Raw genomic sequence first — 26,793 nt, 5'->3', positions numbered from 1 at the left:
TTTTTCTGTGCAACTGGGAAACTTCTCTGCCACTACAGATGTGGCTACATACGTTTTTTAAATGATTGTCAAATACTGAAGATGATACCTCACAGGGAATCTGAGGAAAATCACAATTTACAGTGCCGCTTCAGTCTTACTCAGATATTCAAAATCCGATGGATTTGGTTCATGGTTCATTTTTCGTTACCATCCTTGGCTACTGAATCATTGTTTCAGCGAATGAACACTGAAGCAGAAGCAGCAGCTCAGCAAGCAGTGTGTCACATGTGCTAGCTCTGCTGCAAGTGGAAGCACAACAACTTGCAACCACAGAACATGACAAATAGCAAAGAAGCTTAAAGCTTTCCTTTGAAACACCCTCTATTTGTTATTTCCGACAGTGGCAATAATAACTTATTGTGCCTGGCATATTCCATAGGCTTTCTGAGCATTTTAGAAAGTTCAGGTCTTTCTTCTTCTCCTTCCTCCCCCCAGACTTCTATATCTGCAAATAGAGGAAATCCCTTCCTTGTCCCTGCAGGCAGTTTCTGCACCTTATATTTGTTACTGTCTAGCATGCCTCTCTGTGCTGAATAAATGTTGTTCCTATACATAATAAAATTTCCTTCTCCTTGGACTGAAAACTGGGTTAGTTTGTTAGAAAAGAATTGTTTCTGCCTCTCGACTAAAATATTTCTGACTTTGCCTCCTGTGCTATTTAGACCTCCATTAAATCCCATTTAGATATTCAGTAAGATATTCAGTATGATCAATAAAAGGGGCTTAAAAACATAAAGACTCAGTCTGAGTTTTTATTATAATAATTATTATTATTTTCCCTAATGTCAAATCTTTGTTGTTACTTATTTGTTTACTGCTCCCCCAAAAAAGAGCTAAATTGTTTTGGAATTTTTTTGGGGAAGAAATACATTTAAAAAGGAAAAAAAAGAATCAGCTTACTGTACATTTCTAGAATCTAGCATTCTACATTCAGTCTTCATCTTTTTCTTTTTTCTTTTCTTCCTGTGAGTTAGCAAGTTAGGAAAGCTTTATCCGGTCTGAGTAAGGAAACACATGTAAGAAGGCTTTTTCTGATTCAGTTCCTTGGGAGTTTGGGTGTTTTTGATTTCCTCCTTCCACCTCTACCAATATACCTCAGGGTTCCTGCTTTGTGCTTCTGTAGTAATATAGGATTCATATCCCATAGAAATGTAGGAATACAGAGTTGATGGTATAGTTAGCAAGACAGATTTTTTAGTGAAGTCTTAACTGTCAATTCTGCTATGCTTATCAATGTTATCTTTATTCCTCAGTAAACCTCAGGGTAAACAGTGCATTTTTGTTTGTATGGACATACATGTAATTGCTTAAAGCAAGGGTGCATTCATTCGTTTGGTTGGCAATGTTCTTGAGATTTAGCCCACATGACATGAGGGATGAATATCTTTTGTTCCATTTTTTTATTTCCTGTTGGAATAAGTAGTAGCTTTAGTATCTTGAACAAAAACTGCGAGTATCTTCTAGAACTGTCTCTTGAAGGAGTTAATTTAAGGTCAAGACCTTAGAGGTTTTAGATATTATTTTCAAATACTGTTTTTGTGCTGTCTTTCAAAACTTTCTTTAATGTGGTTTTCAGTTCTCATATTTCTTTCCCCGTGATTGGCACAATTTGTTACACTGCTGAGTGGTAGAGAGCAGGCCCACTGTCCTACCCCTTTCGTGCTGCACATGAGGTTTTTGGCTCACCCCTTCCTGACTGTGTGCTGAGTGACAGGCCACAAAGGCAGCCTGTGTGCTAGCTGGACTGCTGGCTTCTTGCAGGTTTTGCACATGTAGAGCTGCACATGTGCCAAAACTAGGATATTAACTTATATTTCACTTCCCATTTTGCCAACAAGCGTGCATCTGCTCGATCTAAATCAGATTGTCTCCTACCACCGCTGTTTAGGGTGGAATTCGTCCCACTTTACTTTAAACATGTAAAAGTTCAGTGTCTAAGTTTGAGTTAGTCACCCGCACCTCCTCTTCAGATCAAGGCGGGGAACTTAGGCGAGAGATGTTTTTTTTGACCTTTCCATGATGCCTGTCTGAGAAAGGGATGAGTCACCCTACGGAGGCGCTTCTTGCCTTTCTGTGGTGGTTTTACCCAGCTGGGCAGCTGAACTCCACCACAACGATTCTCTCACTCCCCCTCCTCAGAGGGACAGGGGGAGAAAATATGACGGAAAGGGCTCAAGGATTGAGATAAGGACAGGGAGATCACTCACCAATTACCATCACAGGCAAAATAGACCCTGCATAGGGAGATTAATATAATTTATTGCCTATCACTAGCAGACTAGAACAGTGAGAAACCAAAAGCAAACTAAAAAACACCTTCCCCCCATCCATCCTCCCTTATCTTCTTCCCTTGGGAGGCACAGGGGAACAGGGAATGGGGGCTGTGGTCAGTCCCTAACACTTTGTTAACTTCTGCTCTGGTGCCTGGAGCACCTCCTGCTCCTCCTGCACTGACCTCGGTGTCTGTAGGGCTGTCTCACTCCTCTCTCCCAGGTGCTGTTGCACAGCAGGTTTTTTTCCCTTCCTGAAATCTGCTTTCCCAGATGCGCAACCAATGTCACTGGCTCAGCTCTGGCCAGCGTTGGGTCCCTTTTGGAGCTGTCTGGAGCTGACTCTGATCTGCCATGGGGCAGCTGCTGGGCTTTGCTCACAGAGGCCACCCTGCAGCTCCCCTGCTGCTAAACCCTTGTCTTGTAAACCCAATGCACCTTCATTGACTATTTGGAAACCATCACATTGTAGCTGAGATTTAGCTCTCTACCTCTCAGATGCCTGGGTTCCTTAAACGAATCCTACCTTATATTCTGTGATTGCCTTGATAGTTTGTCCAGGCTAGAATCCGACGAACTAACTCCAAAGAAGTACTTGGACAGACTTCGGACAAATGGTGTCTAGAGCTGTGGTGTAGATGCAGACATAGGGTTGCTCCTAAGTGGTATATCTCTTTGACATTATTTACACATCCTTTGTCAGCTGAAGATGCTGAGATTAGCAGCATTGCTTTCTCAGGATGGTTTTGTCTGGCAGTCAGTGGTGTGTTTACCTAAACTGTAAGTAGCTTAAGCTTTCATCCCAGTTCCTACATCTGATAGACAATGGAAAAAGTATGTCAGTTGAGATATAAAGTGACTTGTAACATTGTTAGCTGAATGGTGATACAGCTTCTTGATCTCTGAAGAGGTTCCTCAGATACACTAAACAAGGGAATAAGACAGGGAGACAGAAGAATGATTTTTCAAAGGAAATTAAATGCTCATACATTATCTCTGACAAAAATGAATAGAACTACACTCAAGCAATACCTGACTAAGTTGTATAAAAATGTATCAGCATTTTCTAAATAGCATTTATTTATGGCTGCGGAAAGATCTAGCTGAGTTGGCAGAGACATCTGCTGTACTAAAGCAGTGCGTGATTTTAGGACCTTTCTGAGGAAGTTGTATATAGACATGCTTCAGCTAGCACATGTCCTTGAATAGGTGGGAAGCAACGTGTCATCAGACTAGGAACTTTCACAGTGGATGTCTTTAGGTAGTAGGGCTTTCCCATCGCAGTCAGCTCCCAACTTGTGGGAGCTAAGTTCAGTCAGGATGCAAGGCCTAGTGAAGAGTCAGCGGGGGACCCAGGTGGGACTCATCTGTCCAAATGTAGGCCTTTAATGAGTATTGAGTACCACTGAACCCTAGGCAACCCTTACAATAAGGAAATGAAGAAGGGTATGTCTTTCTGTGATGCAATTCATTCCTTCCTCATGTGGGTACAGAAAACAGGCTGAGTGAATTGCACCCTAAAAACATCTATTTTTCACCATTAAGAGAGGATCCTGTAAAGAAGCCTCGGGTGGCCAGTTAAGTGTAGATTTCAGTAATCAATAGATGTCTAACATTAGATGAGATAAATTTCATCCGCTGTCACCAGGAGGCCTGCTGGCAAAGCCATGGAAAGATTGACGAGTGGAATTTGCAACACAAGGAAAGCTTGAGCAATCCGGAGTCCAGATTGATGGGACACAAGCACAGCAGCCTTGTGGCTGTCAAGAAAAGGAAACAGCTAAGGCAAAGAAACTGTCTTTAACTCAGGTTGAATTCCTGGTGCAGTCTTGTCGTGTATTTGGTGTGAGGCCTGAGCAGGTTACTCCTCTGTGGGTTGCTCTTCTGTTCTAACAATGTGTGAACATAGCACAGCATGTAGATTGATTTTCAGTGAGGCTTCTGAAGGAAAAGAAGCCTGCAGATTAGAAAAGGACTAGATAAATAATGCAAATATGAGAAAGCAGGAGCTGACGAGACTGTTCGTATGAAGAGACATTTTGTGCAAGGGCAGGATCATGAGATCTCCAGAGCTGCTCTGCATGCCCAAACTTTGGCTTCATTCTCTCAGTTGCAGGACAGGGAGACAACAGGTAAGGCTGTGAGAGGGCAGTGATCTGCACTGGAGGAAGGAGGAGAGAGGACCTAAGTCAAAGAGAGCCTGTACAGGAAGGGCATGGCTAATCCCAGCAGCTGATATGGTGGTGCTTTGGGGAAAACAAATGTAAGAAAGGATAAAAATCACAGTGCAGCAGCTGTGAGAGACAGGAGTGAGAAAAATGTGAGTGAAATAGCCCTGCAGCCCCCAATATCAGTGCAGAAGGAGGTGCTCCAAGCATGCAGCAGCAGTTCACCTGTGGCCTGTGGAGAGGCCTCTGGTGGAGCAGGCTGTCCCCCTGCAGCCCATGGGTCCCACATGGAGCAGATCTTCACGCTGCAGCCCCCCCATGGGTGGAGGAGCCCCCGGTGGAGCAGGTGGATGTGGCCTGGAGGAGGCTGCGGCCCATGGAGAGCCCCCGCAGGAGCAGGCCCCGGGCCGGAGCTGCAGCCCGTGGAGAGGAGCCCATGCAGGAGCAGGGGGTCTGGGGGGAGCTGCCGCCCTTTGGGGATCCGTGCTGGAGCAGTTTGCTCCTGGGGATGGACCCTGTGGTAGGGACCCATGTGGGAGCAGTGCTTGAAAAGCTGCTGCCTGTGGGCAGCCCCCGCAGGCTCAGTTTGTAAAGGACTCAGCTGCTCAGTGTAGAAGAACGGGGAGTGAAGTTGAGCCTGAGAAGGGGGGGGGGGGGGGGGGGGAGGGGGGAGGAGGCAAGGGGAAGGTATTCTTGGTTTTGTTTTCTTTTCCTCACTATTTTACTCTGTTATTAATCGGTAATGAATTAAATTATTCTTTCCCTAAGTTGAGTCGATTTTGCCTGTGATAGTAACTAGTGGGTGATCTTCTTATCTTGACCCATGAGGTTTTCCATCTTATGTTCTTCTCTGCCCTGCTCAGAAGTGGCAGTGAGAGAGCGGCTGGGTGGACATCTGGGAGCCTCCATATAGAGAAACCTTTTTTTCTGAAAGGTACTGCTTAGGGTCACTTAAAATCCCCACTTACTTGTAGAATCTCTGGTGTCTAGTAATACATGATCTTATACTGCAGGCCTTACCTCATCTGGGGCAATAAATGTCTCGTCTACTTGCCTAGCAAATTCTAGATTTCCTGAAACTCCTAGGAAGTTTATGTCTTTGAAATCTTTCTCCTTCAGGCAAATTACTCTTTAGGCTTCATCGACTATATCGATTAGATGTCTACTGGCTATAAAGCTCCCAGGTAGAAGCATACATAGCAGACGCATAATGAAGGTATCTTACTTTTGAATTGACTTCCACCTTGTAACACGAATAGCTTTGCTTCAGACATTTTCCAGTCAGATACTTTCATAAGTGTTCAAGTAATACCTAGTGGCAGCATTGGAAAAATGCCTTAGATCTTCTTGCTGTAATGAAATCTGGAGCACATAAATTGACAGCAGTTAAAATCAGCTGCCAAAATATTTATCTGTCACTTAAAATATGAACAAAAAGGTGGATTTGATGTAAGCTTTGGATAAAGATTGTTCTGGCTTGATATCCATTCAAAGCATACCCAGCATGGCCGTTTCGTGTCACAGATAAGTAAAAGAGATGTTGCATGATCTTTGGAGCAATGAAAAACATACCAAGGTATTATAAATTCATTTTTTTGCTAGCTGAAGAAGGCAAAATTCAAACTGCAGTGGTAATCTGTGACCAAGGAGTGATCTGGCATGGAGAGAGGGCAGGAAGTCCTGACTGCAGAAGGGTTTAAAATAGCTTGAAGCAGGAATGCCAGAGACCGAATGGCTCCATGATAGGCAGTGGAGTTTCCCTTGCTGATAAGAAATGCTGCTGCATTGTGTTGTAGGAATCATGGAGTGTGAGCACACATGGGCCACCTTTGGTGGACAGAACTGGTGCTGGGGGACGAACCCAATGCCAGGCTAGTGTGCATGATGCCAATACTGATGTGATTGGTGCTGGTGACAGTGTATATAGGAAATAGGCTCTTGCTGCAGCTTTGCAGACCCCTTGTAGAACTGCTTACAGTGGTAGGACTTTGTCCAATGCATCACTCATTCAAACTTTTTATATTTAAGCACAAATGTGTGTTCAAATCACCTCAAGCAGTACAATAAAAATTCTCCAACCCTTATAAATCCTTTTTGTCCAAGCTTGAAATTTTGTCCAAGCTTGAAATTTTGCTCCACATAGAATCTGTTCAAATGAGGTTTATGACAATGTAAATAATCACAAACTAATATAAAGAGTTGGCAGAACAAAGAAACAAAGGTGTAATATTTTCTTTGAAGAAAAGAAATAGAAAAATATTCACAAGGGCAAAAAATTCCAGAAGCGTTCATCACTTTTGTGTGCTCAGCTTGAAATACCATGGATTGACTTGACTGAGTTTGTTTCTTATGATACGATTCCTTCCCTCCTTCCCTCCTTTCCTCTTTCCCTCCTCCCTCCCTTCCTTCCATTTGAAAGCTCTTTTGCCAATGAGGCACACACTTGGGTGTTGCTCCTTCTGCCTCTTTTCTTTCAACTTTGACCTTGATCCTTTTCCTGCATGCAGTTTTCTATGTGGAATTATCTTTCTAGTTATCTCCAGAAGTATCACCTGTCATTACGAATCATTGTGTGATCTATTCTTTCTATCGATATATTGTTTCCCAAATAATTTTTTATATTTTGGACAAAAGTCTTACCAAAATTCCAAAGGCTTAATACTTTTCTGGCTTGATGCTAATCTGTGCCTGAGTACAGTCAGAGCCTGAGAAACAATACCGTCATTGGTAAAAAAAAAAAAAAAAAAAAAAAAAGCAAACCTACTGCCTACTCATTGCTCAGGAATTCTGTATTCAGGGTGAGCTGTGAGTAGAGATTTTTTGCCTGTACCTTTGAGTATTCTGTTTCTTTAGTCTTTCTCTTGTCAGAAAAAATAACTATGTGAATATATTAATCCCCAAGATGAGCAGGAATCTGTATGGTTGTGGAGGATAGGGTGGGAAGTTTGACCTTAGGGGTGAATCTGTGCATGGGTATGGACTGCAAGGTAACTGATATTCTGTGTTCCTGTATCCCCAGCGCAGAGCCTAAATATTTTAACAAATCAGTTTAACACAATTCCAGGTGCGGTAGCCTGACTTGGTATCTCAGAATAGCTGACAAGGCAGCGTGGTCAGGGTTTGAATCTCCAGGGCTTTGGCCATGGCTCATGTGCTCCTGTCAGTTGTTTGAAAGGTCCTTTGATAGCTGTGGAGAAACCCTCTCAGCAGCAGTGCCAACACGCAGTGATACTCATTTTCGAGAGACAGGAGAAACTCATAGTAAATAAAAAGTCCTTCAGCATGCTATTTTAAAATTGGTGTAGTGCCAATATTGTGCAGCCCTAATAATGGCTCCTTTATTCAATCAAAATAGCTGAGGGGAAGCTGTGGTAACTTCTGAACAGTGAGGCACTAAGTAAGGGACACCGCCTGCCACTTATCTAGTAAACAATCAAGAGGCAACTGTCTTTCTGAAATGTTGCTCACTGTCTTCCACGCTGTCTGTCATGCAGAGGTGGGTGGCTGCTGATCCTGGCAGGCGTGGAATGGCACTGACATGATGTGGGATCTGCTGTCTGTCTGTCCAGGTGCTGTCCTGCTGAGAGACCAAAGGACCTGAGGACTAAAGCCTAGCACTACATCTATTCCTGTACTCCATGCCATAGCATGTTCCCAATTTCGTAAAATGATGCTGTTGTGATGAAGGGAAGTAATCAAGGGAAATTATTCATGTACTTCTACACAGGGTTTTTCTTCCCTTGCTAACTATATAATCTCCATAGTGTCGTCTGTCTGCTGTTCCTTTTATCCACACTCTAATCCAACTACCTTAAAAATTACTTATTTCTTCTTCCTGCACTTTAACTGCTGTAACATGATATGTTGGTAACACTGGTTCAAAACACCCCCTAACCTATGTCCAAGGACTGATCTTCCCACACCAGAGAGGTGTTGTCAGGTGCTGAGGAGTCTGGGGAGGTGCAGAGTTGAGCGTGTTTTTGAGTTAGTGCCTCCATTTACAATTCCTGAGCTCCATTTATAATTCCTGAACTTCTTCAACATATCTCTGCAACATATTTCTCCAACTCCTACAACTTCACCTTATTTTTGCATGCAAGGATAGCAGGAGGCAAAAGTCAGTTCCAGGTAAATTGAATCCTAAGGGAAATAAGGTGAAACCATTCCATATCGTGTGGTATTGCTATTTGGCTTTGTGCTTTCATAAATGAAGTAGTGTCATATTTTAGTTTGTCTGGCACCTAATAAATTTTTGATATAAAAACTGAAAGTGCTGAGGATAGTGTCTGCAGTGTGGGGGAGTGACTTAGCTGCACAAAGGCAATAAGTGTGCTGCATAGGTAATAGGCTGCTTGTGCCAGAATGGTCTGGTTGAACATCCATGGAAGTATTGAATAGCAGAGACACGATCATGGCTGCAAACACAGCTGTTTTCATTATACATACTTATAAAGATGGCTAATCAATAGAGGTGTGTGTGGGGGTTATAGAGAAAGCTTTCAGTGAAGCAGTGGGAGATGCAACTTTTTATTCAGCACGATGGAGCTGAACTAATAGATATTGTTTCAGACTCCTCTCATGACTTATCATTACTTTGTTTTGATTTATTCATTTTCTTCCTGTAGCACAGGAGTTGCATCGTGGGCAAGAACTGCTGCTTGCTAGCTAGCAGCTTTTTAAAGCCATTTTTGTCTATGTTCTGAACAAAACCACTTGTCTGCATGTCTCGTACGTGTATTGATCTTACAGGCTGTCTCCTGCCAGGTGGATAACAAATGCTCAGCTGTGACCGTTCTGAAAGTCTAGCAGCCAGACCAGCCCCATAACGATCTCTGGTGTAATGACGGAGAAAGGATTAGAGAGCAGACAAGTACCACTCACCCTTTAAAAACAATTAAATAATTTATTTTAAATGCAAAAAGGCTACTAAGAAATGAATCCTTCTCCACTTGCCACTAAAATATTTACGGTGCAGGCATTGGAATTCTTTAGTCAGCAGATGGAGTCTCCATCCCAGGCTATTACTCCCAGTTTTATTAATTTTTGTTGATGATGTACCTATGTTCTCTGTACTTCCAGTTCATTTTCTACAGATACTGCTTTCATGGAAAGTGTTATCTAGCAGTGAATGAACTAAAAAAAGAAGGTTTTTCCCCTTCTTTTTATCATCTGTTTACAGGGTTGTGATTTAAAAAAATAAATCTGTTTCTCCAGCCACCTCAGCTAAAACAAGACCATCAATTTCTCAAAGTGCATGAAAGACCAACAAGTCCTGGGGAAATAAATCCGAGGCATTCACCCTCTTGACAAGCTGCCAGAGCCCTCAGGACTTGCTCTCACGCTGGCGTCTTTTCTGCCCTTGATGTCATGTGCAAAACACGAGGATTTGTGCCGTGCTAATCCCTCTAATGAGGGCTTCTCCCAACCTCGATATAAGCCCCGCTCAAAGCTGTGGCTGTTGGGCAGGCACTGCTGAGCCAAAGCTCCTGGCTTTTGAACCACATTCAAGGCAATTAGAGACCAGGATTAAACAAACACCCGACACCAGCATCCTCAGCAGTGAGAGCGATTATCCCAGGGGAGCTGCTGCCAGGCCAGGTTGTCCCACAGAGGAGAGCTCTGTGCTCCCCTCACTCGGGTCCAGGCTGCACCCAGCAGCAATGGGTGCCCTGAGGTGGCTTTTTTGGGCTGTGCTGAGCTGCCTGAGCTGCTGTTGTCCCCGTGGGGCAGAGGCACAGTTCCCCCGTGTCTGCATGACGGTGGAGGCCATTCGGTCAAAGCGCTGCTGCCCGGCCTTGGGGCCGGAGCCAGGCAACGTGTGTGGGTCCCTGCAGGGCAGAGGACGCTGCCAGGGGGTACAGGTGGACACTCAGCCCTGGAGTGGCCCCTACACTCTTCGAAATGTGGATGACCGGGAATGGTGGCCCCTCAAGTTCTTCAACGAGAGCTGTTGGTGCACAGGTGAGTGCAGCCGTGAGGTGAGGGGATGGGGATGAATGTGTCTGCTAGCTGTTTTGTGAAGGCCAGAAACATCCCAGATGGCATAAGGCATCAAGAAGCTGGCAAAGGGACTAGTACCCAAGACATATGAGGAGTGGCTGAGGGAAATGGGGCAGTTCAGTCTGCAGAAAACGAGGCTGAGGGGAGACCTTGTTGCCCTCTACAGCTACCTGAAAGGAGGCTGCAGCAAGGAGGGTGTTGGTCTCTTTTCCTAGGTGACAAGTGATAGGACGTGAGACAATGGCCTCAGGTTGCACCAGGGGAGGTTTGACTTGGATATGGGGAAGAATTTCTTCACAGAGAAAGCAGTCAAGCATTGGAACAGGCTGCCCAGGGACGTGGTGGATTCCCTGTCACTGGAGGTATTTTAAAAACATGTGGATGTGGTAGTAAGGGACACGGGTCAGTGGAGGACTTGGTAGTGCTAGGTTGTTGGTTTTGATGATCTTGAAGGTCTTTTCTAACCTAAATGATTCTATGATTCTTAGAAAGCTTTGAGAATTATCACTTTCCTAAAAATGTTGTCATCTTTATGGCCAAGCCCCGATAGTACTGTACAGGGCTTTCAGTTCAAGAGCGTTTTCTCTTAAAACAACAACAACAACATCAACAAAAACATTTTCTCTTAGGTAGTCTTTTGGGCTTTCCTTTCTGTCCCTAAAGTTGTTCCTGTAGTCCTTCATCACCCTTCTTCCACAGAGTTTTAGACATTTCAGTGCTGTGTTCAGCATTGCATGACTGCCGAAGAGGCCACCCTGTCTTTTTCCTTTGACTTCACCCACTGGGAGGCAAAATGAATCAGGGAGCTGATATGCTTGAAAGCTAACCCAGCCCAAATGGACAGGTTTTCCTGTACTAGGGACCAGGAAAGGAATAGGAAGGTGAGGTCATGGCAAGGTAAGGAGGCAGGTCCTTTTTTTTTTTCAAGAGCAGCCCTTGTTTAAGGAGGGTTAAAATGAGCAGGAGCCCAACCTCAGCCCTGGCTCTCTGCAGGGCTGGCAGGGTGTGGTGTCAGGAGTCCTAGAATCACAGAAACATTAAGGTTGGAAGAGACCTCCAAGACTCATCTGGACCAGTCGTGCCCCTACTACCAATATTATCCCCATTTAAAAAGCATGTCTCCAGCACTGACAGTACTTGCTAGACGGATTTCAAATGCAGCCTGGCATTTCTTGTTGGATATATAATGTTGTTTGAAGTGTCCAACATATTAAGAATAGCCTACTTTCCTTCAATATGATTCTTAGAAATAGCTGACCTATTTTATCTAAAATACACCTTGGCCCTTGCTATCAGAAAGGCCCAAATCAATCTGAGAAAGACACATAGCAGAAGATTTCAGTCCATGAGGTTAAGTTTTGCAATGCTGTTATGAACTGAAAGCAGAGAGGTGGTGGCAGATGACTTAAGTGGATAGATGGTGTTATTGAGGTTTGTCTGAAACAATAGCAACAGACAATAAGCTATAAATCAAATTTTATCTCTTGCTTTGACTAGATTTCAAATGCTTGTGTGGAAGTACTTTTCCAGACACTTTACAAAAAAAATGGATATATATATATGTTTTTTTTTTTTTTTTTTTTCATTTTAAAGGTTCTTACATACCTCTAAAACTAAACTCAGGCATCACATTTAGGCACAGATCCCAAGTCGGAAGAGCGCCAAAGCATGTGGGCATATAATAATATTTATGAAGTCTGTGTAGTTAGGGCATTAAAACCTGTGAGTGAAGTGGGGAGCAGTGTGGGCAGAGATTAATTTGTTTGTCCAAATAAAGGTAAATACCATCATTTGATATTTGCTGGTCTGTGTCCTAGGTTACACAGCTGTAATGTCGGGTAGTCTCTCACTGCCTTCCTTCTGCTGAGCTGTTTGATATCAGCTTTTTAAATCTGTTTCATTCTGCTTCTACTCTCTCCTTCTCTCTCTTTCCTCTTTCTCTCTCTCATATATTCCTTGTTGTATACTTCATTCTCCTTGCAGTCTTCGTTTTCTAAACATACCAGTGACAAAACATTAAGGTGGCAGCCTTAAAGATGATTTTAAGAAAGGTTTCCTGGGCTTGCTTCTGCTGTGGTCAGCTTGATGCTTCATGCAAAGGCATTTCTAGAATAATGCTAAAAGTTAATTAATGACTGAATGAGGTTTGAATTAGAGTTGATGTATTTACATTGGTGGTGATTGTGAGTCTGTGTCTATTGGTGTATGTATATATATATATGTGTATAAAACTGTTTTGCACTGGTTGCCTGTCTGCACACCAGAGTTTTAAATGGTATGATGTGTGTTTTTCATTAGGCATCTATGGTTATGGTACCTATCACAGTAAATTAAATATCCTCATTTGAAGGGACATGGAACAGTGCACATCTGTACTATTAAAGCATCTTATTGAATGAACTTTGTGTGCAGACCACCTATCTGAAATGGTTCCTGGACAGACCATGCCAAGGCTCTGTCTAAAGTTTTAACAATATAAACAACTGCGTTCCAGTGCTATCTTGTCACCATTTAATTTATTGTTCAAATGTAGCATAAGCAATAGCTATGGAAACTGCATCTCCTGTGTAGCTTTTCACATTTGTTTAGATAGCACCATTTAAACATGTCTCATAGCTGGTGGCCGTATGGTAGGAAGCCTGGAGGAGCTCAGAGGAAGAGGAGCCTGTATTTACCATATGGGGATGCTAGATTTCTTGCAGTAAGTGCTCAATTTGAATTTTGCTAGAAACTTGATAAAGATGAAGGAAAATTTGGCCATATGCTGTAGCTGTTAATTGAGGAAAAATTTCTGAAAGTCATCTCCACCTAGGTCTGGGTGCTGAACATTTCTGAAGAAATGAAAATCCCAAACACAAACCAACAGTGGTGATTGGTTAGTTAGCATGGGGCCAGATTATTTTTATAGTTTTTAATTCATTTAATTTTTCTGCGGAAAAGAGACAAACAGACAAAGCATTTCCTTTCAATTTTTAGGCTTTAACAGACAATAATGTCTTTCCTTAAGCAGAGACAAATGCAACAGAATAAGATTAGTAAAACAGAAAGATCCAGCTTTACTTCCATTTTTTTACAAAAAGCCATGATCAAGAATACAATTGTAAGGCTGTTGTCAGGATGCTGCTTGCTGTATGTTTCATGCAATGTGTTGTTAACAACAAAAATATCTCTAGAAAAAAGCTGTGGTTATGGCTTGAATGTAGCCGGGAGGTAACAAAGAATGTTTAGTTCCTGTCTAATTTCAGTTTTGAATCCATTATGTGCATTCTGCAATTCATTTCAGTCAACCTAATATTAATTCTTAAACTGCAATGGCCTAATGACAGTTTCTGACAGAGTGCTATAATATGTGAAAGGGAATATGGTCATTTGTACATGTTGTACTTATTGCATACAAGCTGTACGTGTTGAATTAGGCAAAATGTTGGGTGCACTGATTTAATAGACCCTGAAAATGGACACTTGTGGCTAAATAAAAAAAAAAAAAAAGTATTGCAGTTGGATAGTTCAATTTGGTTTAGAAGAATACTGATTAAGAAGACATGAACTAAATGCTATTTTGAGTTCTAAAGGATAAAGTTGTAGTAATGGGATACAGATCTGTTGCAACACCTAAAACAAAAAACAAAAAACACTACAGAAGATTATTGTGAAAAGACTACTGCAGTCAGTCATGTGGTTGCTAGTACAGATCATGATGTTTATATGACATAGTCTGAGTTCACTGAGAAGTTAAAAATAATTATTGTTAATATTTTTTTTTCCCACCACTTTCTGAGATTGGCATATAGATGTGTACTGAACTATTAGTGCATCTTTTATAGAAGTGTTTAAAGAAAACATGGGGAAGGAAGGTAAGCCATAAACTCTCCTCATGGTATGCCATCAGGCTTTGCACAATCCAAGACCTGGTTGAAGTCTTCACTCTTGTAGTCCTTAAGCTGGTCCTAAGCTTCATGATAGTTTATTGATCTCATTGCCTCTGAAGTAGCCACAAACTCTCTGAACCTGTAGTTAAGCACCCTCACAACCTCCTAGTGTCTGTCACATATGTTTACAGCTCAGCATCCCTCATCCTAGAGCTAGCCATTAGCTACACAGCCTGACGGGTAACAGGCCCTAAGCTACACAGCCTCCCTTGTAACCTTGGGGATCTTTGAAATTCATAATAAGCCCTACAGCCCCTGACAATCTGAAATCTTTAGTGTTATCCATTGTTTTACTCACAGTCTCATGCCTATGGCCTAGGGATGTCTGCTAGTCCAGGAGCTCTTCACAAGCCACTTCCCAGTTTCTGTATTAGCCCCAGGCTCATCCTGGGTGTGGCAGCACAGATGTGTGGGGAGCAGTGAGGTTTTATGGCACTTTGGAAGAGGGTTGGTATGGTCTTTGTGGAGTGTTTGTGGGTACGTGGGGTCACAAAGAGTCTCAGTGCACGTTCTGGAGAAAGGAGGGGAGATCTCAGAGGAGCCCTGTTTGTCTCTCTATGCCCTGCTTGCCCCGGGCAGCAATGCCCATTATCCCACACCACTGCTTCGCAAACTTCACAGGCGTGTGCTGACAGAGTGGTCATGGCCCTGTCCCCCAGCACAGGTCTGGGAGCTGCAGTGGGGCCTTTCTGCTGCTTCTGGCGCCCTGCCACAGCGGGCAGGAGGCCATGGTGCCTGTGCTGTGCTTAAAGCGAGCTCTGTCCCCCTGGTCTCTACCGCCATGTCAGGGGATCTGAGTTGATAGCCTGGAGTGGACCCGATTACTTGCCTAAGGAATGGTGCCAGCGAGAAATGACAGTGTCACCCTATTTCTCAGGCTCTAATTTCAACGCTATTTAATAATGCTTAAAGTGTGACTGGCAGCACCTCTGGTGCATGTCCTGGGCTGTGCTGGTTGCCAGATACACTGTGAATGGACATTGGTGTTCCCTGGGCTTTGCCCTTAAAAGAACTGCTTATTTTATTTATTTATTTATTATATTTATTTATTCATTATATTTATTTATTTATTTATTGCATTTGTTTTGTTTTGTTTGGGGATCTTTCTCTGTGTTTAAATATCCATGTGAGCTGTTTTTTGGGTTTAATCCTGGAAGTCTGGGAGTACTTGAGGGCCAATCAAGCAAAGCATTTAATCACCTGCTTAACCTGAAGTGCTTAACTCTCTGTTCAGTGAGACTCCTCACATGCCTGAAGGCTTCATGGAGCTCTTAGCGCCTTGGGGCATCAAGCCCATTATCCAGTGCTTAGCCTCCCCAACCAGCTGAGTGTGATTCTTGGCCCTGCTGTGGCTCTGGGAAGCGAGCCATCCTTCTAGTTAACCAGTTGGCAGAGCTGCCAGTCTGCTCAGCTGCTGTCCCTTCCAGGAATTGAAATGTCTGGGGAAAAAGAAAGATGATTCATAATTCTTCTGCATTTTAGTGTTAGTTCTCTCCATTTCATGTTTTCATGACTGCTCTCTCCCTCTTTATTCAGGAAACTTTGCTGGCTACAACTGTGGTGACTGCAAATTTGGCTGGACTGGCCTCGACTGCAATGTCAGGAAGCCGCCAGTTGTCAGGAAGAACATCCATTCCTTGACAGCAGAGGAGAGGGAGCAGTTCTTCGATGCTCTAGACCGTGCAAAGACTACCATTCACCCAGACTATGTAATTACAACTCAGCACCGGATAAGTCTGCTTGGTCCCACTGGAGAGGAACCGCAAATTGCCAATTGTAGCATTTATAACTACTTTGTCTGGCTTCATTACTACTCAGTCAGAGACACACTGCTAGGTTAGTGCTTTTCTTACCCAAGGGCTTTGCAGGTAAAGGAGAGGATAAAAAGTATTGCTGAACAAGGGTAAGTATGTTTAATACAGCTGGGATACTTTAGCAAGCAGTGAAGCCCAGTAAGAGGTCTCTGCAGTAAAATATTTGGTGCTGGGGATCTGGTGGACATCTGCATTTGGGGGCAGTTCGGACCTGCTTCAGACCTGTTGCAGTCTGGTCCCGGTGACTGAACTCCCCCAGGCATCAGAGTGCACACCAGCTGCACTTTGATGTCTCTTCTATCTGACAGGCAGGCAGTTTACGGGCTCCCAGGTTACTCTCTTGGGTGAACCAAAGCATGGTCAGGCAGTGATCCCTTTCAAAAAGACATTCCCAGTCTAGAGTATAAGGTAGATGCAGGAGCAGTGGGAAGGAGGCTCTGCAATGGTGAAGGCAGAGACCATCCAGATTTTGGGGACTGGAGTGCTACTGCTTTCTGTGGCCTTCAGCAAGTCACTAAGGGTGGGATTTGCCTGAACAACCACAGATAGCTTTTAAAAACTAACTAGGTTAGATGTTTAGGCATCTATCATCTTCACACTTTCTCCCAAATCAGGATTCCTAGTCCTCATGGCTCTTCTAGACTGAAGTATTTATGCCGGCCCCATTTCACAGAGCCCTGGTCCCTCAGGAAGAGGCAGCAGTATGGCTTTTCTACCCAGCAGAGCTACATGCAGGCTGTGGAATTTAGCATTCAAGTGTCTCCATCTGAGTGAGACAGCCCGTGAAATTTACCCACATTTACCTTCTTGCTAGAGGGTATCTTCTACCCCGCATCTGGTTTTCTCATTTCCCTTTCTGACACTGTCCCATTTTACAGGACTGAATGAAGCTTTCTCTGGCCTACCAAAAGCAAAGGTCCTTCAGGCAATGGTACAGTCATGTGGAAAAGGGAAGAAGCAACTTTCACTGCTGCTGCAGAGATAAATAAACCCACATGTGGGTTAAAGCTTGCTGAAGCAATAAGCAAATCCAAATGTGGTTTGAGGCCCCTCGTCTTTCAGTGTCTTATTTCTCATGTGTATGGTGTAGTTTCTCCCACTGTGTTGCTCTTCTCCAAATGCTGTTTTAAAGACAAATATGGGAAAGGTCAGATGATTGGATATCAAAATTAGGATGGGAGTGTATTAGGTTGGTTACATCAAGGAAATGTAGGCGGGATTTGAAGCAGATTTTGTATGTGGTATTTTGCTGAAACCCTTATTGCAGAATTGATAAGTGTCTGAAATATTTCTTGTTAAAAATAAAACCATGAATGATAACTAATTTGTCTTTGTAGAGATCCATAAATTTGTATTTCCATGCCTGTGATGACTTGAGCAAGGAGACAAGCGGGTTAATTTTGAGTAGAAATTAGGGGATTAATTAGAAAACCTTTTCAATCTTTCTGAACCAAGTACCCATCGAAAGACATTTCCATTGTGTGTGTTCTTTATGAAGATTTTTTCTGCTTAAAAATGTATACTTTAAAAACCTGCTGGATTATCATATTCAGAAACATATGCTGTATCAGACAGATGTCAATCAAAAACTCTTCTGAGAGAGTTGCTCACCTCCAATACTGTCACTCAGACACCGTGAAGCATTCTGTATTCTGAGAAACATCAGGGTGGGAACCTGTGCTGTCAGATCAAACAGCTGATGCCTGAGGACCTGTTCTTGTGGAAGCAGTTTTTTGTTCTGCCTCTTTTTTTTTTTTTTTTTTTTTTTTTTTTTTTTTTTTCATTATGACTACAGCTATTTTAGCCTGTTGGACACTACAAAATTATGTAGTCCTGCAAGGAAATAAGATTAGGTTTATTAGTGAACCTCAGGAGAAACCCCTAAATTCATTGGATTTATAGAATGAAACAGTCTGAATTTCTCCTGAAATCTAGCATGAGATTTAATTCAAAAAATGCGACTAGACTTTATGATCTGCTTGGAAAATAATATTTAGGTACAAAGCAAGCATTAAGGCATTACAGGCAGCTTTGCATTTTCTTTCACTGAGGGTTCAGCTATGTTGCATCAAGTAGCATGTTTTTGCTAAGATAAGAATTTATCTGAAAAAAAAAAGAAAAGGAGGTACAATCAGTGAGCTAAACTAAGAAGGAACTATTTTGTCATTACACTTTTGGAAAAAAAAATACCATGAGAATTTACTGAGGATTGTTGAAATTGTGGGGGTAGCTCTTTTGCTGAGGTTCTCATGTACAGTAAGGGAAAAAGTGGCCAGGACTGTAGCAAAAAGCTTAACACCACCAAATTTCCCTTCCCAGATTCCTGCTTCTCCTCCTTGTGAATCACTGCAGAAACCTCTCATTGCTTTAGCTGTCTCCCTCACTAGCTTCTGCAGTGGGAACTAGCAGAAGCCTGAAGAGAAATAACAATCAGGATTTGAAGAAAAGTGGCAAAGGACATATTGAATTGCTGTTGGCAGGTTATGGGAAGTGTTGAGTTTCTCTTGATAGGTACACTGTGTAAGTCCTGCTGTTGAACAAGAGAATGAGACAAAGTGGTACATGTTAGCAAGTAGCTAAGATTTTTGACAGTAAGACAGTTTCTTAAAAAGATCTATAAAAATGTGAAGAAACTTGCACAATATCCAACTTTTTGGGGAGTGTGAAGTTTTGGGAAGCACTGAAGTCAGTATCCTCAGAGGAGTTTCACTTGTCCCCTGTAAGTGTTGCAGCTTCTGACCTGTGTGCTCTTTGCAAAGGTGCAGAGCTGCAGGTTTTTATGTAACTCAGCTGAGGGCAACAGAAGAAGGCGCTGTCTTTATTTCTGGCTTCATTTGGTGCTGAAGTGCTTATTTTATCTTCCCTTTGTAGGGCCAGGCCGTCCCTTCACAGCTATTGATTTCTCCCATCAAGGACCTGCCTTTGTGACTTGGCATAGGTACCATTTGCTGTTGCTGGAGAGAGACCTGCAGGTTAGCTAAACAGCTTCTTCCTTTCCTCATACAGCTTCTCTCTTCTGCTGCACTGCACGTCTTTGTTGCTTCAGCCTAGGATAAGTTATTTCCTAGGACTGATTCTTTCACAAACTCTCAAGAGTGTTTGCTCACTGATCCTTTTTATCTAAAGGGAAATTAATGTTTTTGATACAGTTCACAGTTTCTTACTGTGAACAACGACGTGAAGGTTATATTGGAGATTTTTCTTTTTTACAACAGAGAGCAGAAGATACGAATTAGCACAATTCATTAATAAAATCAAAGAAACACTTACATGTAAAACCTGTTAATAATGTCTGCTGGAAAGCAGACAGCAAGCTGGAAGGCAACACCAAATATTACCCTCTTTAAATACACCATGTTATAGATTCTATATTTTCCTATATTTAGGTGTAGATATTTTAAATAAATATACATTAATGTACCCGGCAGTCAGTTGCCCAAGCACTGACTCGTTTCCATTTGCAGTATTTCTACATCAACAGTGTTGCTGTATGTCAGCCTTGCAGATCTCTAATGAACATGGTTGGTGTCTAAATAATTGCAGGATCTTTCTTGCATGAAATTGTATCTAACAAGCAAATACAAGCAAATACACTGTATTCCTCTATTAGTAAAAATTCAGATTCTTCCCCAGGGCTAGCCTTGCTGGAATAAAAGCAAACCACACACACAATTTTACCCATTACCCACTTGCATCAATCAGAAAGCCTCTTAGTTGTTTAAGGCTCAATTAATCTCTGCTTCTGCTTTCCTGCTCAGTCTCTCAGTTGGTACAAGAGCTAACATGGCCAAAAAAAAGGGCAATCTAACAGTAGATTAACCAGTTATAATGTGTTTGCTAGGACTTGCTCAACGCCCCAGTCTTTTGAAAGCAGTTGGAGCAGCACTATGAAGTGTGTGTAGTTGCCTTCAAGTGCAAAGCAGAATACAGGATGCCCAGCGATGACTCACAGGAATCAATTTCTTTCTCTTTCCTTTGAAGGTGATTCTCCACTAACGTGTTTCTGTCCATTGCAGCGACTGCTGGGCAATGACTCCTTCGCACTGCCCTACTGGGACTTTGCCACGGGTAGAAATGTGTGTGATGTGTGCACAGACCAGCTCTTTGGAGCATCGCGGCCAGATGACCTGGGGCTAATCAGCCTGAATTCCAGATTCTCCCGGTGGCAAATAGTTTGTAACAGGTACTGGAATACCTAGGGCAAGCCTGTGTACTGACCAAATCTTGTTTTGGCATTATAGAAAGTAAGAGGTGGGCTGAGAAATCTGTTTCCTTGTATAGGGTGAGATCCTAACTCTGATATATTTAGAGTGGCTTTGGGAACTATGGAAACTATAGCACTCCTGGAAATTGTGGGACTCCTCAAAACTTTGCTAACACATGGAAAACACAGATGATTAGTGACAGCCACCATGACTTCACTAAAGGCCTGACAAATTGTTCGCCCTCAGTGATGGAATTACAGCAGAAGGGAAGAGCAACTAACATCACCTACCTGGACTTGTGAAAAGCATTTGGCACTGTCCTGTCTAAAATGGAGAGACATGGATTTGATGTATGAACCACTCAGTAGGTAAGGAATTGTCTGGATGGTTGCATTCAAAGAGTTGCAGTCAATGGATTGATGTCCAGGTGGAGACCAGTGATGAGTGGTGTCCCTAAGGGGCCTGTACTGGGACGGGTACTATTTAACATCTTTTTCAGCAATGTGGTCTGTATTGGGGACCACCCGAACTGGGGTAATCCCAAATGTGAATGAAGGCTGGACAACGAGTGGATAGAGAGCAGCCCTGCAGAGAAAGACTTTGGGATGTTGGTTAAAGAAAAACTGAATATGAGCCAGCAATGTGCACTTGCAGCACAGAAAGCCAGCCTTATCCTGGGCTGTATCAAAAGAAGCATGGCCAGCAGGTCAAGGGAGGTAATTCTGCTCCTCTACTCTGTTCCTGTGAGACCCCATCTGGAGTGCTACATTCAACTCTGAAGTCCCCCAGCACAAGAAGAACATGGAAGTGTGAGAATGAGTACAGAGAAGGGCGATGAGGATGCTCAGAGGGCTGGAGCACCTCTCCTATGAAGACAGGCTGAGGGAGTTGGGGTTGTTCATCCTGGAGAAGAGAAGGCTCCTGGGAGGCTTTATGGTGGTCTTCTAATAACAAAAGAGGGCCTACAGGAAAGCTGGGGAGGGACTCTTTGTCTTCTTCTTTACTATGAGAGTGGTGAGGCACTGGTGCAGGTTGCCCACAGAATCTGTGGTGCCCCATCCCTGGAGGTGCTCAAGGCCAGGCTGGATGGGGCTTTGGGCAGCCCGGTGTGGTGGGAGATGTCCCTGCCCATGGAAGAGGGGTTGTAATGAGGTGATTTTTAAGGTCTCTTCTCACCCAAGCCATTCTGTGATTTTGATTCAGTGACTGACCTTGAAGTGGCCAAGACTTCACACAGGAAAGAACATAAAGATAACAACATTCTTGCTGCCAGCTATTAGTAGGCATATATTGATTTGTTTAAGTGCAGGGCTTTGATGATGTGTTCATGCCCAGGACCGGGGCAGTATGACATAGGACACTGCCAGTTCTAATGCTCGTATCAGCTCCAGTCAGATCTGGGGCCGTGTGGAGCCAGCCAGATGAAGGTACTGAGAGCTCAAGGCTTTACAGGAAAGTCTCTTTATCTGGGTATCTAAAGTGCTACTTGAATTTCTAGCTTTAAAGGCACCAGTTGGCTTTAACCCTGGTCCCTACTTTTTCTCTAAGATTTTTTTTTTTTTCTTGGAAACTGGAATGAGTAAATTTTTGCCTTGCTAAAGTTAAAGAGAGAAGGAGTTTATGAAAATTCCATTTTTTGTTAAATAACACAGATTTTTTTTTCCTGAGTGTTACATTTTTCTCATCCTCTGTCCCTCTTCCTGTCCCTAATACTAGAGAGTTTCCCCTCACTAACTAGTAGGCAGCCCCTGCAACAGCAGACTGTCATTGAGGTCCTGAAAAAGAAGGTGCAATGCATTGCAGTTGCTTTTCTTCTAAAAGGGATGAAGGATGGAAACTGAAAATCGGTTTTGTGTCATATATTGCTTTTCTCTACCACAACCCACAGTAGGACTTTTCTGCTTTTTTGCTTTTTATTGAGTTAGAAAAAAATTGTCATTGTTCAGGACTGGCAGTTCAGCAATAACTTCAGCTTCCATTCTATGGGAAGTGAACTGTGCCTCCCCATGGGGTGTCTGTCCCTAAGCTCTGCTCTCTCGCACCTGCAGCTGGGGCCCCAGAATCACAGCATCACAGCATGGTTGAGGTTGGCAGGAACCTATGGAGCTCATATGATCCACCCCATGCTACAGCAGGGCCATCCAGAGCAGGTTTCCCAGGACCATGTCCTAGTGGCTTTTGAAGATCTCCAAGGATACCTCACAACCTGACTGGTCAACCTGTTTGTCTTTTATGCTACATGAAAAAAAGCCTACAAGCCTGGCTTCACCACCTTTCCCTAACTTGTGCCTCTTTCTGTTTCACGCTCAGCTTGGATGATTACAACCGCCTGGTGACACTGTGCAACGGGAGTGATGAGGGGCCACTGCGGCGGAGGCCGCAGAGGAACTCGGGCGAGCAGTTGCCCACTGTGGAAGATGTCAGGAGGTGCCTTTCCCTGCAGGAGTTCGACAGCCCCCCATTTTTCCGCAATTCCAGTTTCAGCTTCAGGTTTGTCCTAGAGCCAGCTGGGTCATGGGTATTTTTCATTTGTGTGTCCATCAGCAAACTATGGTTACTAATTGCACCTTTCACCTGTCCACAGGAATGCACTGGAAGGCTTCAATAAACCAGAGGGAGCCCTGAACTCGCCGATGCTGAGCCTCCATAATTTGGCTCACTCTTTCCTGAATGGGACCAGTGTTCTCCCTCATGCAGCTGCCAATGATCCCATCTTTGTGGTATGGCCTTTTCCCCCAAGAAAAATGTCAGTGGCTGTGGCTCCAAGGCAGCTATCTCACCAGAGATTAGCAGCAATAGAAGTAAAATGAATCCCATAAAAATGAGTCTTTTAAATATAAAAATCCTCTGTTCTTGAACTCTGCCACACTCGTATGATGGTCAAATAAAGATGGAAGAAATCTCAGGGTCATTTGTGAGACATAAAATAAGTTTCTAGGGAGAAAAGCTGCTATTCCAAGTCACGCTGCCCTGAATTCTTTCATTAGGTGGTATCTAAATTTAACGTCTTTTACCAGAAGTCTTACAGCAACAAGAAAAACCGGAAAATTGGGTTAATTATTTTAGAGCAGTAGACTGAGTTTGTTTCTTTGTTTCAAACTTCACTATCTAACATGAAGCACATCTAATTTCAGGGTCACTTGGGGAGTAGAACTAACGTGATTTCACTGCTGTGTTAGTACAGTACTGCAGTGCAGTGAGCAGCATGAACAGCTATGTGCAAATAAAAAGCCAGCAGCTGACTGCTACATGTCTTCCTTATCTAATAAATTCATGCCAATTTCTTTTCCTCTTTGTTAGATTAAACAATGGTGATTATATAGAGAAATTCTAATACAATTTCTTTCTTTCTTACCTTTATTTTAAGGTTGCAGTCTTTTGTTGGGGAAATTATACCAAATACTTATGTAGTGGTTCTCTAGTTTATTTCCTTCATAATTCTTGAATTCCTACATGAATTCCTACTTAAACAGTCCAATCTTTGTTTCACTACTCTATAATTTTATATGAAGGATTATTTTCAATAAGATAGTTTCTAATTTTCTTTCAGGATAGCACATGAAAAATGTAAGTACACCAGAAATTAATTTAAATAGCCCCAACTAATTATACTAGTTTTCTGAACTCAACTTGAAGACAACTGTCTGTATTAGTGTTTTATAGACTGATAAGCTCACTGGACAGGATCAATTTGTGGGTACCTGGAGATGTGGAGCTGGTGACATACTATAAAATGAGGATGAAGGAATCAAATTTCCTGTTATTTCTTCTTCATGTTAAGATGAGAGAGAGAAAAATAGGTTTGAGAGGTACGTTTACCTGAATAAACTCAGTGGGCCCTCAAGTGAGAGGTAGGACCTGCCTATTCACTGCCAGCTGATACCAAACTGTCCAGAGGAAGAGCTCGCTATACAGTACAGCAACAAGAAAGTATATAGCAAAATGTCTCATGAAGAAGATTAATTTACTCGACTCTCACATTTTTTTCTGGTTTCCCATTTTGTAAATCCCACCTGAATTAGATTACCCTCCTCTCTCTCTTTTAAAAGCTGCTGCCACCGTAGGTGAGAGTGTATTTACCCCCATGCTGCTGCTGTCTCTCTGGTGGGGGAACATGCGAGCTGGTGGGTCCTTCAGGAACTGTGTCGGCTGGTCCCCAGCCTGGGAAGTGGCAGGCAGAATTTCAGCATCCCCAGGACTCCGAGTGACAGCATGAGCCCCATTGTGACTTCAGGTGACACAACTGTTGTGTTTGTGAAGGGGAGGCTGCAACCTTAGGTCATGTCTGCCAGCTCTCAGGTCATGAGTGTCTCTGCACCTTCTACACTTCTTATCACTCATATGGTTTTCTCAAGACATGCTTTGAACTGGGGAACCGCTTTAAAACCTTTTGAGTCCAGAAAGAGCTTAATAAACACGTGTGCCTATCTATGCCTGAATTTTCAGGTTCTTCACTCCTTCACTGATGCCATCTTTGATGAGTGGATGAAGCGGTTTAACCCCCCTGACAATGCCTGGCCTGAGGAGCTGGCCCCCATCGGTCACAACAGACTGTACAATATGGTCCCTTTTTTCCCTCCTGTGACCAATGACCAACTCTTCCAAACTGCGGAGCAGCTTGGCTACACCTATGCCATTGACCTGCCAGGTATGTCTCAGAGACCAAGAGATGAGATAGCTCAAGATTTCAGTGACACAGATATCTGGAAAATAATGCACTGCTCACAAAAGCATGGGTCTGTTCATCTGGTCATTAGCAATTCCATTGTGTAGCTTAGGTAGTTACAACTCACCAGATAAGCTGTGGTAATTAAAAGAATGTATATAGTTAGTTTTTTCCTGCTCTGCAGCAAAATGCATGAGCTTGAACTGCTCCGGCACTGACAGCAATGCTCCTTTGGGGCTAAGGAGGCTTTGATTTTGGCTCCTCTCCCCAGGACTGCTGATGTCTGTTACAATCCTTTAACCTGTCAGAGGTCAGGCACTCTGCCAGAGAGCTTGTATGGCTAATGCAGGTCACTAGAAAATACCTGTTTTGCACAGGGCGCTGAATTATGTTGTCCCATGAAACCCATTAGGGATGCACTCTGATAATCTCTGGATCTCTTGGAGAGATGTATCTGGGTGCTTTGTAATATAAAACCCTGATTTTAAAGATTTTCCATGCCTTTCAGTGTGATATGCCTAAGGGTTTGTGTATTCATTTGAAATTACCTTTGACACATATCAGATAAAGACAATCTCCACACCTCTCTCCCCCTCAAACCAAAGTATTTATGCACAAAATCCAAAATATGAAACACAAGCTGCAAATATTTATAGAAGGTAAAAGTGTAAGGAAAGCTGCTTTACCAAAGATTAAATCTGAGCAGTTTCTTTCTCCAACTCACTATTCCCTCAAGAAGCAGTAGGTTTTTATCTGACCTATGTGGCCAGAATTTTCTTCTAAGTATTTACTGTGTATCTGTGGTTTTAATCTGTGGAAACTGTTTAAAAGCCTACAGACTGCAACAGATTGAAACCCTCATCCTTAAGCTGCATTCATGCAGGGAAACCTTGGCTTGTGGAGATGTGCTAGCTGCCTTGGTAGCGCTTTTCTCAGGGGTGGCCCCAGAATTTCCCTGAAAAAGGGGAAACTTTCCCTTTTATGGAGATTCAGTTTTCCTCTCTCTGGACTAGTGTCTGTGCTCCTGCTTTAGAAATGTTGCTGTCCCCTGGGAATGGCTTACCCAGAGAGGAACAAAGGCATCTTGTGATTCTGCTGCTTCTCCACTCCCACATGAATAAATTACTAGCTCACTGTGAAGTCTTCCAACTGTGCATCTTTCCCATTCTCTACACTTTGTTTGAAAGGTTGGAGCTGAAATTCAGCTGTAGACTTCTCTGGCAGGAAACATCTCTGGTTCTGGTATGCGTGTTGGTTACAAGGTGCATCCCGTGTGGACACCACTGGGTCTCTTAGCCACACAACTAATAGTAATGACCAGGCTGTGGGATATTTGCTTCGTTCCAAGCAAGTTGAGAAATGAAGTTTTGGGCTGCCCTCACTCCAGACTTTTCATATTTCCAGGTTCACTTGAAGAAACCCAAGCATGGGCTGTCAAGATTGGATCTACGATTGGAGGAGCCTTTATAGCTTTGGCCATACTCATTCTGCTGCTTGTACTTTTCCAGCACCGAAGGCAAAGAAAAGGTTTTGAACCACTTGTGAATGTGAGCTTCAGCCCCAAAAAGTACATGGGAGAAGCCTAGTGCCCTTGCTTCGTTTCCTTGCTTATTCTTGTAGGAAATGACCTTGATTGATTTATTCAGATCTTAGCTGAGTTTAGCTAACTTTATCACACACACCTTTGGCAGCTGACTAC

General features: G+C 43.0%; 1 protein-coding gene across 1 annotated transcript; it reads left to right on the top strand.

The window, feature by feature from the left end:
* Positions 1 to 10,131: 10,131 nt before the first annotated feature.
* On the top strand, positions 10,132 to 26,680 carry DCT (dopachrome tautomerase; the record flags this gene model as incomplete). The annotated part of the gene is made up of 8 exons (XM_084506875.1): positions 10,132 to 10,441; positions 15,946 to 16,245; positions 19,095 to 19,195; positions 20,240 to 20,406; positions 22,739 to 22,918; positions 23,013 to 23,148; positions 24,875 to 25,076; positions 26,499 to 26,680. The coding sequence occupies exons 1-8, from the start codon at positions 10,141 to 10,143 to the stop codon at positions 26,678 to 26,680; spliced, it is 1,569 nt and encodes a 522-aa protein (XP_084363001.1). The 5' UTR covers positions 10,132 to 10,140.
* Between the last annotated feature and the right edge of the window lie 113 nt (positions 26,681 to 26,793).

Source organism: Aythya ferina, assembly GCF_964211825.1.
Source record: "Aythya ferina genome assembly, chromosome: 1".
In the NCBI taxonomy this organism is placed as follows: Eukaryota; Metazoa; Chordata; class Aves; order Anseriformes; family Anatidae; genus Aythya; species Aythya ferina.
The sequence above is the reverse complement of the archived record's forward strand: the minus strand, read 5'-3'. Positions and strand labels throughout refer to the sequence as shown.